This window comes from Macaca nemestrina, chromosome 5 (assembly GCF_043159975.1).
Source record: "Macaca nemestrina isolate mMacNem1 chromosome 5, mMacNem.hap1, whole genome shotgun sequence".
NCBI lineage: Eukaryota > Metazoa > Chordata > Mammalia > Primates > Cercopithecidae > Macaca > Macaca nemestrina.
In genome coordinates this window covers 170,933,452-170,947,397 of record NC_092129.1, presented here as the reverse complement: position 1 = coordinate 170,947,397, position 13,946 = coordinate 170,933,452, and the positions used below count along the sequence as shown (strand labels likewise).

At 44.2% G+C, this 13,946-nt stretch overlaps 1 protein-coding gene across 23 annotated transcripts in view; it reads left to right on the top strand.

Moving 5' to 3' along the window:
- LOC105482440 (phosphatase and actin regulator 1) overlaps positions 1 to 13,946 on the top strand; it is a 578,235-nt gene that overhangs the window by 473,017 nt on the left and 91,272 nt on the right. For 12 of the 23 annotated variants that reach the window (XM_071096037.1, XM_011742551.3, XM_011742541.3 and 9 more), the window contains one exon: positions 1,770 to 1,976. The exons of the other annotated variants lie outside the window; for them this stretch is intronic. In XM_071096037.1, the coding sequence (XP_070952138.1) occupies positions 1,770 to 1,976 (207 nt within the window). The remainder of the gene's footprint in view (positions 1 to 1,769; positions 1,977 to 13,946) is intronic. 23 annotated transcript variants of the gene reach the window in all.

Genomic DNA, 13,946 nt, shown 5'->3' with positions numbered 1-13,946 from the left:
GTTTGAAAGGTCCTTTAGTCTTCGTCCCAGTATGCCAGATAATACTTGTATCAATTTACTGGATATAGTCAATTAATTTAATTGTCAATTAAATTGTATATAATTTACTGATTGAATTGTATCCTGCCGATAGCTGATTTTTGACGCCATCTGACTGTCATCTCCTTCTTTGGTCCAAAGGTGGCTGAGTGGCCAATACTCATTTTCTCAGAAGGTTTGCAGAGTGGTCCTAATTTGCCCCAAAATAGGTCCCTCCTGACAGCTAGGGAGCAGTGGTACTTGTTGTCAGTAGATGAGTCTGGGAGGAGGAACCTCTTGCAATATCCAGCGTATAGGTAGAAGGCATTTCTCCTCATCATGTGCAAAATCCACATCCACAGGCAGTCACGTGGGACGGTGGGAGGGATGGGGTTTCACAGGGTTAATTCCCATGCTTCGCCGTGGGACCTGGCGAGTCACTGCTCCATCACTGTGTGCCGCATTGATGATAATAGTTTCCCTGAGACAGGAGAATATAGTGCTCATGAGGAATTTGTGCAGGGCTTTGGTGCCGCACAGACCACCTGATCAGGGAGGAGGAAGGAGGTTGGGGAGGGGAGGAGTCCCTTACAGGCTTTCTCACTGAGGCTGTGGCGGGAGGTGAGAGGAGATGCAGCGGAGTTACACCCTCCTACCCCAGGGAGGGTTTCCCAGTGAAAGCTGTGCATTTAAAAAAATAATCCAGGCGTCCTTGTGACATTGAAGTCAGGTGGATTTGATTGTTATAGTAAACATCTGTCATTCCAGCAAAATCACAGAGCTTCACTCTGTCATCAGCCAAGCTACCTGCATGGTAGGAAGGTGTGTGCCACCACCCAATGACAGCTCTTCATGAAAGCCAGTCAGGGGTTCCCCCATGAAGGAAAGGAGGAGGCAGGTCCAATGCAGTGCAAAGAGAAATGGAGGAATTGACAAAAGAAAACTAACGTTGTGGTGAGCAAGAAGAGAGAGGAAAGTGGAAGATTAAAAGGTTGACTTAAAGCATGTTCTGCCTCGTCAAAGTTTACAGGAGCTGGCAGGGGCAGGATGCTGTTGCTAAAACTACAGAATTTGGGCTAAGAGGCTGCTGCTCAGCGCCGGGCACTCCAGAACCTGGAGGAGCAGCCGTCCAGCGCCTGGGGGTGCAGCCTGTGTGATGTCAGCATTCCAGGCTGTCATCTGTACCCAGTGTTGCAGATCTGAGAGCAGAGACAGAGCGGACCCAGTGGACAAAACTGAGCCCCTCCACTTGTTTGAACCCACTCCCTCTTGCCCCTCAGCCAAGGGCAAGCAGGCCCCAGCGAGGGTGCTGGCATTCAGTTCTGGTTTGGTTTAGAGGGGCTCTGCACCCTGGGCCTTCTGCACTGGCCACCCTGGTGATTCCTACTATGCTCCATGAGTCACATCTTAGAGCATGCGTAGGATTTGTATGACCAATGCTGAGTTTGAAATGGTGAAGTGTTTGATGGTTTGAGAAAACATCATCCTCTTTCTCCCTGTTGCTCTTCCTGCCTCCACCCTCTCTTTTCCTCTGCCTCCTCTATCTCTTTTCCTCTGCCTCCTCTATCTGTCCCTCCTGCTTCACTGGATTTCTGGTGTCCTTGCTGTAGCTCTCTACACATGCGCGGCGGCCTGAAGCATCAGTGCTCTGCTGTGTTGCCAACCCGAGTCCCTGTCCTGTGTTCTCCGCTGGCCCCACCTGCACTGCGTTTGTGTAATGTCTCCTGTGTATCATGTGGTTGTCCCCTCAGTGTCTGAAGAGAGTCCCTCTGCCAGTGAATCTGGAGTCCTTCTGTCCCAAGATCCTTCAGCCAAACCAGTCCTGCTACTGCCCCCCAAAAAACCTGCTGCTTTCCCTGGAGACCATGAAGAGACCCCAGTGAAGCAGCTGCCCCTTCTCAAGCAGCCCCCGGCCCTGCCTCCCAAACCCACTACCAGGATTGCCAACCACTTAACAGGTGAGTGCACACGTCTTCTGGGGCAAGCAGTCCCTCCTTCCCTTCAAGGGATTTTCTTTTTCTCTTGTTCTTTTAACTGAGGCCTGAAGGCAGCTCTCTGGGGAGGTTGCCCTGTGGGATGTTTGGGTGTTTCTGTGTGTGTCTTGATATCTGCAGTCATGACCAGGGTTTGTGTTTTTGTGTCAAGCAGCATTTGATATCCACCTACCAGGCCTATGCCAAGAGCTTTCAGTCATGTGTATCTGTAAATGTGTACATTGTATTTAAGTGACTGATTCAAGATTGTTTGCTCATCTAGGTGAAGTCGATTCAATGTCAACATTTTTGCAAAGATGAAGAATAGTACCTTCTTCATATGAGTTTGTCAAGGTTTTAAATTTTTTGTCTTTAAGTTATTGACCTGAAGCCTAGTGTATTTCTCCTATTAAAATTCATGTCAGTTCTGTTCTCTTAGGGGGAAAAAAAAAAAAGACAATCTGCAAATTATGTGGTAAATACTTTTAAAAGAAGAGTAAGCCTAGCAATGTTGTCCTAAAATGATTGCACGCATACTTTGCAGTGTTTTTGAAGTGTTACTTAATGAATGTATCCGCAGGTATTAAATTGAGCACTCAGTGAAACTGTACTTCACTGCACTTTGGCACATGAATTAGATACCACTTTGCGATTTAAGGCTGTGGTATAATCAGAGATTAAAAGATTTCAGAGGGTCATTTCTCTAACTTTGATAGTAGTTTCACCTGATGCTGACTGACTGCCTTTTTAAAAAGTGTTCGGTATTTTGACAAATAATACCTAGGTCATCACTATACCATTTGGTAACATGTAATGGGGGCGGAATTAGGGAAAAATATTCACCTATCTTATAGGAAAAACACTGAGGTTCAAGAAATATAAGTGACTTCCAAGGCTGACAGGAATTCTGTAATAGAGGCACAATCGATGCTATGTTTCTCAACTCCGAGTTTGGCTAATGTTGTTTCCATAGCAGGCTATCTTTCACGTGATACTGAGTTCTATAAGAGTCCATCTTAGACATAAGCTCATGTCAAACTAATCTATTAATGTATATGTCCATCCATGTCAGATGTGTATGGCTTGAAAGAGCAAATTTCCATCTAACGGAACCGTCTAACACATCAATAACACTTTAGTCCGGTGTCCAAAAATTGAAATTCACAGAAAACTACAAAGGAGAAAAGGTCCCATAGGTCTGCTTCTAGGGAATATCCACTGTCCATCTGTCTGTCTATTGAATAAAAATTGAATGTTGCTGTACGTATTGTTTTGTCACCTGCTTTTTGCACTTGATGATATGTTGTAAAGTGATTTTCATGTTAGTAAGTATTCCACGACATGATTTTATTAGCTGCTTGGATGGATCAGGGTTTACTTGACTGACCCCTTAAGGCTTTTCCATCTTCCTTATCGTTAAACCACAACAGCAAACAACTGCAACAGCCTGCATATATCTTCATAAGCTGTTCTGAGTTTTCTTTAATTTGTTTCTAAAATAAGAACTGTTGAGTCAAAGATTATGCACCCTTTAAGGCTTTGATGTCAAATTTCCCTTAAGAAAGATTAAACATTGTACAAAATAAGCCCCTACATTAATACATATTTATTCAGCATATCTACAATAGGCGGAATGCTGTAATAAGTATCAAAGTAGATAGGAATATATAACAGTTTAATGCAGCTGTCCCCAACCTTTTTGGCACCAAGGACCAGTTTTGTGGAAGACCATTTTTCTACCGACCAGAGGTGGAGTGGAGAGATTAGTTCGGGATGATTCAAGTGCATTACATTTATTCTGCACTTTATTTCTATTATTATTACGTTGTAATATATAATTAAATCATTATACAGTTCACCATAATATAGAATCTGTGGGAGCCCTGAGCTTGTTTTCCTGCAACTAGACAGTCCCATGTAAAGGTGGTGGGAGACAGTGACAGATCGTCAGGCAGTAGATTTTCTTTTTTTTTTTTTTTTTTTTTTTTTTGAGACGGAGTCTTGCTCTGTCGCCCAGGCTGAAGTGCAGTGGCCAGATCTAAGCTCACTGCAAGCTCCGCCTCCCGGGTTCGCGCCATTCTCTGGCCTCAGCCTCCCAAGTAGCTGGGACTACAGGCGCCCGCCACCTCGCCCGGCTAGTTTTTTGTATTTCTTAGTAGAGGCGGGGTTTCACCGTGTTAGCCAGGATGGTCTCGATCTCCTGACCTCGTGATCCGCCCGCCTCGGCCTCCCAAAGTGCTGGGATTACAGGCTTGAGCCACCGCGCCCGGCCTGTAGATTTTCATAAGGAACAGGCAACCTGGATTCCTCGAATGTGCAGTTCACAATAGGGTTCGCGCTCATCTAATGCTGCTGCTGATTTGACAGGGGGCGGAGCTCAGGAGGTAATGGTAAGCAATGGGGAGTGGCTGTAAATACAAATGAAGCTTCGCTCACTCACCTGCCCCTTACCTCCTGCTGTGCGGCCCGGTTCCTAATAGGCCACAGACCAGTACAGGTTCGTGGCCCGGGTGGTTGGGGACCCCTGGTTTAATGAATGCATATATATACATAGAGAGTACTAACATAACTACTGTTAGCAGTAACACTTGCAGTTCAATGCAGTCTGATAAAGAGAAGTCTGAAGCTTGAACTGACTTTTCAAGCATGAATGGCATTTATAGAAAGTGAGGGAAGAGTATTCCAGGAAAGAAGACCCCAGACAAAGCCTCAGAGGTGGCAATATTTTGGGTCGTTGAAGAGTTGGCTGAACAGGGGTGGAAGCTTCATTCTGAGGTATACTGAGAGACGGGACCCACTAGAAAAAGGCATAAAAAGATTTAGATTTTAATCCCTACGCAGTGAAAAGACTTTGGAGGTTTTTGAGCAGAGGAGTGATATGACAAAAACTAACCTTTAAGAGATCTTCTTGGATCACCATGTAGAATGAGCAGAAAGGTTGAAGGCCTATCAGAGAAGCCACCACCGAGGCCAGCTCTGGGCCACATACTCCAAAGTCAGATCAGTTAAATGGACTGATCTGAGCCAGGGAGAATATTGTAGTGGCTTCTCCAATCATTGAAATATGAGCTAACAAGCATCTGACTGATTATCAGTGAGAAGAGAGAGAGCAGACCAGTAGATATGACATTGCAAAAAGAAGAGTCAGCAGAATTTCTTAACTAACAACACCTCTCACTTATCTAGTTATCTCATTAATGGAGGCAAACTTGAGTTTCATCTATGAGCCCAGGAGCTCAGGTAGCCTGGTATCTACAGGGTTCTTTACATGTGAGAGACCGAAGATATCTCAATTGGCCCCATGTCTCTGGCTTCCCTGGTCCTTTCCTGGGAGAGTAGACTCTATTATCTGTATACTTCACCTCTATACAGCTTGGATCAAATGAATAAAAATACACAAAAAGCTAATATCCTTACTCTGTAGTACCTGGTAACCTCTTAAACATGATAAAGCAAGACAGGTAGAGAAATTCGTGGACTGCAAATCTAGTGCTATCCTTTTGGGCTTAAACTCAATTAGACTTGCTTAATTTTTATAAGTGAGCAATCAGTCATAATGAATCTGCAGCACCATGAGGTAGCTACATTAACCCTGTTCCTTTACTAATTGCTCTGAAGACATCTGGGCCATGTCAGAGGGAATTAATAAACTAAGAATTCTAGAACTGTAAATTGAGACTCATGAGTTTTAGTCTGTTCTCAGTGTCTGCTGCTGTTGACATGTTTGAAAGGAAACACAGGACAATTGAAAGACACCAGGTGTGACTAATGGGGAGTGACAGTGGCTAATGGTCTGGTAGAATGCTGGAGGAAATGCGAGCCTGAACTGGAACTACTTCCAAGTTCACAGCCAGGGAAAGTCATGCAGAAATACCTCTACTGTGGCATTTGCTTCCACTTTATCAGGAAAACGTAATTAATTTGGAGAGTATTTGTCTTACAAATTTGTTCTGTTCATCAGCCACGCGGAGAGAAGTTCTCTCACTCTCCCTGTCTGTCTTGCTTCGTTTCTTGTTAACATCTCCTTCCATCTCACCTCCTCCAACATCAGCTATGCAACAGCATGTGATACGGGGCCAGGAGTTGTTGGGCATCCATTTCCTTTGTTTCTAGAAGTACAGTGTCCGACAGAGCTTGTCATGTAATGAATGTGATCTGAAGTGAAATGCATCCTTCTTGGAATCCTTGCAGTGATGGATGACCCCAAAAGGGTGATGAAGGCAAAAGCCACTGTCTCCTACCTCTCTAAGTCATCATCGATCACTTATCCATGGCATCCTGGCTTCAGAAGTCAGATGTTCAATGCCACATGAATAACCTATGCCTTCTGCATAAGGTACCTGTGGCAGGTGCCCTGGCATGACAGTTGAGTGAAGGATAAATCAATTTAGTTGGACTTCACAGTCAGATGTTCACATTTGGGTAATAATAATGGCAGTTAGCCTTTTTTGAGAACTTTACCACATACTCTTTGATACTGTTATCATTATTACCTCTTTTCACAGATGAACGTGAAATTTGGAGAAATTAAAGGACTTGATCATAGTTACTTAGCTAGTAAATGACAGATAAGCATGAACCTATTTTTTTGACTCCAGAATCCTCATTTATAACCATTTGTTTATACTGTCTCCACCAAGATTCCCTCCCCCACCCCCCCCTTTTTTTTTTCTTTTCTGTTTTTGAGACAGGGTCTCACTGTGTCTTCCAGTCTGGAGTGCAGTAGCACAATCACAGCTCACTGCAGCCCCCACCTCCCAGGCACAAGCGATCCTCCCACCCCAGCCTCCTGAGTAGCTAGAACTACAGGCACATGCCACCACGCCTGGCTAATTTTTGTATTTTTTGTAGAGAAGGAATTTCACCAAGTTGCCCAGGCTGGTCTGGAACTCCTGGGCTCAAGTGATCTGCCCACCTCTGTCTCCCAAAGTGCTGGGATTACAGGAATGAGCCACTTTACCCAGCCTATTCCCAAATCTTAAAAAACCATCAGCTTTCTTTGTGTTTTAGCTTTGTATGTTTTAATCTGCTTAAGTTAGAAAATCTGCTCCTTTGTTTTTATAAGTTGTATTATTCTGCTTGGGCTGCCACAACAAAAGAATGTAGATTGGGTAGTTTACACAGCAGAAATGTATTTTTCTTAGTTCTGGAGGCTGGAAAGTCCAAGATCAAGGTCCGTAGGGTTCGGTTCCTAGTGACATCTCTTTTGCTGTCTGTAGACAGCTGCCTTCTCGCTATGTTCTCACATAACAGGGAGAGAGAAAGAGATCTCTGATATCTCTTCTTTTTTTTTTTTTTTTTTAACAGTTTCTGCTCGCCCAGGCTGGAGTGCAGTGGCATGATCTCGGCTGACTGCAACCTCTGCCTCCTGGGTTCAAGCGATTCTCCTGCCTCAGCCTCCCGAGTAGCTGGGATTACAGGCTTGTGCCACCACGCTCAGCTAATTTTCGTATCTTTTTTTAATAGAGGTGGGATTTCACCATGTTGGCCAGGCTGGTCTTGAACTCCTGGCCTGAAGTGTTCTGCCCGCCTCAGCCTCCCAAAATGCTGGGATTACAGGCTTGAGCCACCGAGCCCGGCCTGATGTCTCTTCTTATAAGGACATTAATCTTATCATATTAGGGTTCCATCTTCATGACCTCATTTGACCTTGATTACTTCCTTACTCCAAATACAGTCACATTGAGGGTGAGGGTTTCAACAGATGAATTTAGGGGGTGGGGGGACACAACAGCGTGACTCAAGGACGAAAATTATCTAGTTCTTCAAAAATTAGTCATATACTCAAGGCACTTGGTTATAAAGAGGAGGATCTGAGTTCAGTTGGGTCGGGTTTCAAAGAACAGACCCAAAGGAGACAGTTTGTGTAAGAGTCAGGAGGCGGGGCAAACCACGTGGGAAGCATCTGACCACATTAGAGATGACTGACACTTCAGCAAAGAAAGGAAACTGCGGCTTATCCTTAAAAACAAGTGATAATACACACCTACCCAGGACTTATTTGCACAATGGTTAGAATTCAAAACACAAGGAAACTTAATATATTCTCAGAGCTTAGTTGTCTGCTCATTTCAGTATTACCAAAGTATTTGCTACCACAACTTTGCCTGACAAATGGTGTCCATGCCCTGTGTTATTTTCAGCTCCAGCATGTGTACCTGTGTTGTGAGGATCCTGTCTCCATGCTTGACCAATATTCCTGGTTATAGCCATCTCTTTAGTTTTGTGGGCATTTTCACTGTTCTACAGTCACATGCTGCTGTGTAATTTCACTATGTGTCTCTGTTTTTCTCTGATGCTCTCTCACCCCCATTGATCCCCACATTCCCCACCCTCCACGTCCTCCTCTCCAACCCTCCAGAATCACCTGGCTACTTCTGCCTCTGCCCCTGCCTTCCTTCCCAGTAATCCCAGCGCAGTAAAACCAAAGATTAGACCACTGTGAATTTGGACTTTATGCCTTTAAATGGAAAAAAATGAAGTTTGCATAGAAGTCTCAGAGGTTTAAAGTTTACACTCTCTTGGTAACTGATACGTTGAAGGTGTTCTGTGTTCTTTATGAGATGGTGAGTCAAGTGCGGCCATAAGGTTTATTATAATCACAGGCCCTAGAGACGGGAGAAACAGCTCACCACACAGGGTGCGTAGGGAGCCTCAGGGTGGTCAGGAGGCAGAAAGCAAGGAGAGGGGAAAGCTGAGGCCAGAGCCATTGTTGGGGTTTCTGCAGAAAGGCAAAGCAGGGCAGACTGAACACTTTAGGAATAGCTAGTTTGCATAGTGTCAGCAGGCTCTAAGCTATACTAGTTGCCAGGTACCTGGCCATGGGATGATTAAGGCAGAGGAATAATGTATCCTGGGGTGGACAGGCCTGATAGAGGAAGTCTGGCTCTGGACTGGTTCATTTGCATATCAGAGGGCTGCTCCTGGCTTGGCCCTTGCTAACTCTGAGAATTGGCCAGCCCTGGGAGGGACAGTCTCCCCAGCCAGAAAGGTTTTTAAGATGTCAAAACTCATACGAAAAATAAAAAATGGAAACAACACAGAAAGAATGGGGGAGTTAGCTACGTTTACTTTTTATACTCACTTTTCTACCCATTTCTCCTTGTTTTTCCAGTCTTGTTTCTATTCTCAAAATGCAGATTTTTTTTCTGTAGTGCATACAAGGACTATCTGTTGATTAAAACACTTTTTAAAGGATGCTTTCTGCTCTGATTTCTATAACCTGGGCAAAGATCGTAGCAAAATACCTGTCTTTTTTTTTTAGCACTGTTAGGTTGGAGATTTAATTCACTCGGCACTTGTGTTTTTAGTGCCTGCTATGTGCAAGGTGCTCTGCCAGCCCTCATACAATGAACAAAAATGGTTAAGGCCATCAGCGGGAGGAGCTGCAGGCTGTGATAAGCTACAGAAAGTGTTTAATAGGAGGAGATGTAAACATGGCTCTAAAGAAATTCAAGTATAAGAGGTCAAATCCTTTGGGAGGAATCAAGAAAAAGCATTACTGAGGAGGATTTATTTAAGACAAGCCTTAAAGATGAGTAGGATTTTGACAGGTAGGATTGGAGGAGGAGGTTGTTTTTAAACAAGACACAAAGGACACACAGGGACATGGGTACAAGGCTCATTATGTTCAAAAAATAGCAAATAGTCCAGTCAGCAGGGATGTAGGATTCTTGTGGTGTAGTAAGGAAAATTAGGCCTGAAAAGTGGATAGTGGTGAAACTGTGGAGAGCCGTGCATGCCACGAGGAAGGATATAACCATATAACTTTGTAGGAGGAAGTGAGCATCTTTTGTGCACTTTTTAGCAGCAATTGCTTGATTTCAGCCAAGCATGTCTCCTCAATGTTCCTGTGAATAAGATGGACAGTAATGCTGTTGGATAGATTTATAACTGGATGTATAAATTAACTGGGGCATATCCAACATCAACATGAAATTGCAAAGGGCACCAAGCTTCCTTCCTCTTGGATTTTTTCTAAACATCCCAGGGGTCAGTTTCATGAGGGCAGGGATTTAATCTGATGTGTTCCCTGCTGAGTCCTTAGCTAATGCAGGGAGAGAAGCCTTGCTGCTGAAGGAGGAGTTTGATGGTCTTTTGCCTGTATCTTCATAGCAGAATACTTGCATTTTAGGGGAGTTAGCAAAATGTTCTCCGTTCTAAGTTCTGCCGTAAATGAAACCTATTCCCCTGTGTTCTGTAGTGTTTGAAGGAAGAGTGATAACCTAGATGTAAAAGCAACCCCTTCTAAGAGTAGCAGTTAGAACATGACAGTCACCCATATTGGTCAAACTTGTGGTCCAGCCCTAGGTCTCAGGCTGTGCACTAAGAATTTTGAAAGGAAACAGGCATGCTCTTACACACACCAACTAAAGACAGACCAGCCATTAACATTATTGTAAATGCAAAACATACGAGTGTGACCTCCAACAGTGAATAAATATCATCCTGCATTCAAGAGATGCAATGTAAGAGATGAGCTGCAGCCATCCTTGTTTTTCCTTTAAAGTATTTATGGATCTAGCTTGAACTTACACCGTCACCATGAATATTCTACCTCTTAATAGCTCTGTATATATATATATGGTTTGGGGGAGTGTATGTTGAAATGCAGTCTCACTGTGTTGTCCAGCTTGGAGTGCAGTGGCACAATCATAGCTCACTGCATCCTCAAATCCCTGGCTCAAGTGACCACCACACCTCAGCCTCCCAAGTAGCTGGGACTATAGGCATGCACCACTACTCCCGGCTAAGTTTTAAAAAATTTTTTAGAGACAAGGTCTCGCCATGTTGCCCAGGCTGATCTCCAACTCCTGGGCCCAAGCAATCTTCCTGCCTCAGCCTCCCAAGTAACTGGGACTACAGGTGAGATCTGCCACACCCAGCTCAGTATTTTCTTTTATATGATCTCATTTTACTTTCAAACTTCATATATGTATCTCCTGTTTTGCCTGTTTTGAGAGCAGATGAATGTGTCGATGCTCACCCTGAGGACGTGGTGACTTTGATTCGATTCCCTGTCCTCTTGGATGAATGAATGCTCCTTTCATCTCCCCATCTCTGCACGTCTCACCCTCCTTTATACCTGTCCTGCAGAAGGCCCAGGTTCAACAGCACAGTGATCAATTGAAGGGCACTCTTCTCTTCCGGTCTCCCTAGGAGCAGCAGCACCAGTTCATGGCTGCAGACATAAACAGTATGATGTGCTTTTATATAGGTGATTTATTATTTCTTACAAAATACTTACGGATCCTCTCAACAGGTGTTTGTTCCATGATTAGAAGGACATCTACCATTTTGACTCTTTGAGAGCAGTTCCCTGGGCTGGGCGCAGTGGCTCACACCTGTAATCCAGCACTTTGGAAGGCCGAGGTGGGCGGATCACGAGGTCCAGAGATCGAGACCTTCCTGGCCAGCGTAGTGAAACCCCGTCTCTACTAAAAATACAAAAATTAGCTGGGCATGGTGGCGCATGCCTGCAGTCCCAGCTACTCAGGAGGCTGAGGCAGGAGAAATGCTTGAACCCAGGAGGTGTAGGTTACAGTGAGCCAAGATCACACCACTGCACTCCAACCTGGTGACAGAGCGAGACTCCGTCTCAAAAAAAAAAAAAAAAAGAAGAAGAAAAAAGCAAAGAGAGCAATTCCCTGGCAATTAATGATGTGTAATTTTATTGAAAAAAAAAAAAAAAAAACTAACTGAATTACATGCCCTGCAAGGGTGACGTGCCTAAATGACTGTTAGCTGGAGAGTGACTGTCATCTATAGTCCTTCCCTACTCATGGCCATCTTCCCAGGGTACATTTAATAATGCATTGTATATTTCAAAATTGCTAAGACAGAAGATTTTAAATGTTTTCACTGCCAAAACGTGGTAAGTATGTAAGGTGATGGATTTGTTAATTAGCCTGATTTAATCGTCCCACATTACAAATATGTATCAAAATGTCATCCCATGAATAGCTACAATTATTATTTGTCTAGTAAAAATGTTTTTTTAAAAATTAATGTTTCTTTGTGGAAAGTGGCTCTGAAACTAAGTCAGCTGAGGGTGCCAGGGTTGTGTATGTTCTCATGGCCCTTGAGGTGATGATTCCAGATCTGAGGACGGTCCTCACAAAGACCAGGTGTCTGCTGTGGTTTTTACATGCTGACCTGGCTTGGAAGGGAAAGCCAGGTTTGGGACATTTCACAAAAATAACATTTTTTCATTACTCTTGTTTCCCTCGACATCATCCCTCTCACCACAAGGGGTCAGTCAGCACATTTTGCCTTCGACCAAGGTAAAACGCCAGGCAACGTGATCATCCCTAGGCAGGTCTGGTGTTCTGAAGGAACTGATGGATCCCCTGTTGAGCTCTTTTTTGCAACCAAGGGGAATCTGATTTAGTAGATTAGTGATGCTGGACTCTCATTTCTGTTCCAAATATACTGCCAATAGGCCCTTTATATCTTCAGGTGCAGTACCTATATCTAAGGTTAAGTAATTAAAGGAGATAAGTAATTCCCACTCACTGCAATCAGTTGGCAAATGACTGAGACAATCTTGCATCACGTTTATTCATTAGTTACTAAGTGCTGTGCTCATTGACAAGTAACCGTCGATACAGCAGCAGTTACAAATGGGCCTCTACAGCAGGTGCTGATTAAAAAGTTCATTTGTGGCTGCGCGTGGTGGCTCACGCCTGCAATCCCAGCACTTCGGGAGGCTGAAACGAGTGGATCACCTGAGGTCAGGAGTTGGTGACCAGCCTTGTCACCATAGTGAAACCCCATCTCTACTAAAATACAAAAATTTGCTGGGCGTGGTGGCAAGCACCTGTAATCCCAGCTACTCAGGAGGCTGAAGCATGAAAATTGCTTGAACCCAGAAGGCGGAGGTTGCAGTGAGCCGAGATCGCACTACTGCACTCCAGCCTGGACAACAGAGAGAGACACCGTCTCAATTTAAAAAAAAAAAAAAAAAAAAAAAAAAAAAGTTCATTTGTGGTGGTGAGAAGAGAGGCTAGAGGTGTATTTATTTAGCCCACACTTATTCCATGTGTAGGCTACAGCCATACGGCACGAGGACCGACTTTAGAAGTCATCTTTGCTTTTTCTTTCCTTGTCTGAAGTCATAAGCCAGGGCTGTGTCATGTTTGGAAATACAGCCCTCTTGGGATTTATGGTTCTGTGACATTCACGGTTTGGGTTTATTTTCCTTGTTCTCTGCAACTGGTCGTTTTTGCTTCTTCTACTCCATCAACAGAGACAGTTTTATGAATACACTGCATCTCAATCAGTCTGGCTGCCGAAACAAGTCAGCAAGCAGAGAGCTCTGCGTGTGTCCTGGCAGGAGCAGCCACCATCATCATTAGAAAGGCAAGAGGTAGCGTGTGTACTCCAACAATTAATAAATATCATGCATCTGATAGATGCAAAACCATTTATTCAGGGAGGTGCTATCAAGGGAAAAGAGGTATTTTTATCCCAGGATATTTAGCGGTAAAGAGACTAAATCCCAGGAAGGTTAGATGTCTTCCTCAGGTAGTTAAAAGCAAAGCATGCAGGTTTTCAGACTTCTAGGTCACCCACTAGTTTTTATTTCTTTTTTTTTTTTTTTTTTTTTTTTGGAGACAGAGTCTCACTCTGTGCCCAGGGTGGAGTGCGGTGGTACAATCTCGGCTCACTGCAACCTCCGCTTCCCGGGTTCAAGCAATTCTCCTGCCTCAGCCTCCCAAGTAGCTGGAACTACAGGCATGTGCCACTGCGCCCAGCTAATTTTTGTACTTTTTTTAGAGACAGGGTTTCACCATGTTGGTCAGGCTGGTCTCGAACTCCTGACCTCGTGATCTGCCTGCCTCGGCCTCCCAAAGTACTGGGATTACGGGCTTGACCCACTGCACCCGGCCCCATTCACTAGTTTTCAATACTGATGTAGTGCAGTGTGCATCAGAACAATGCACTGAAATCTAG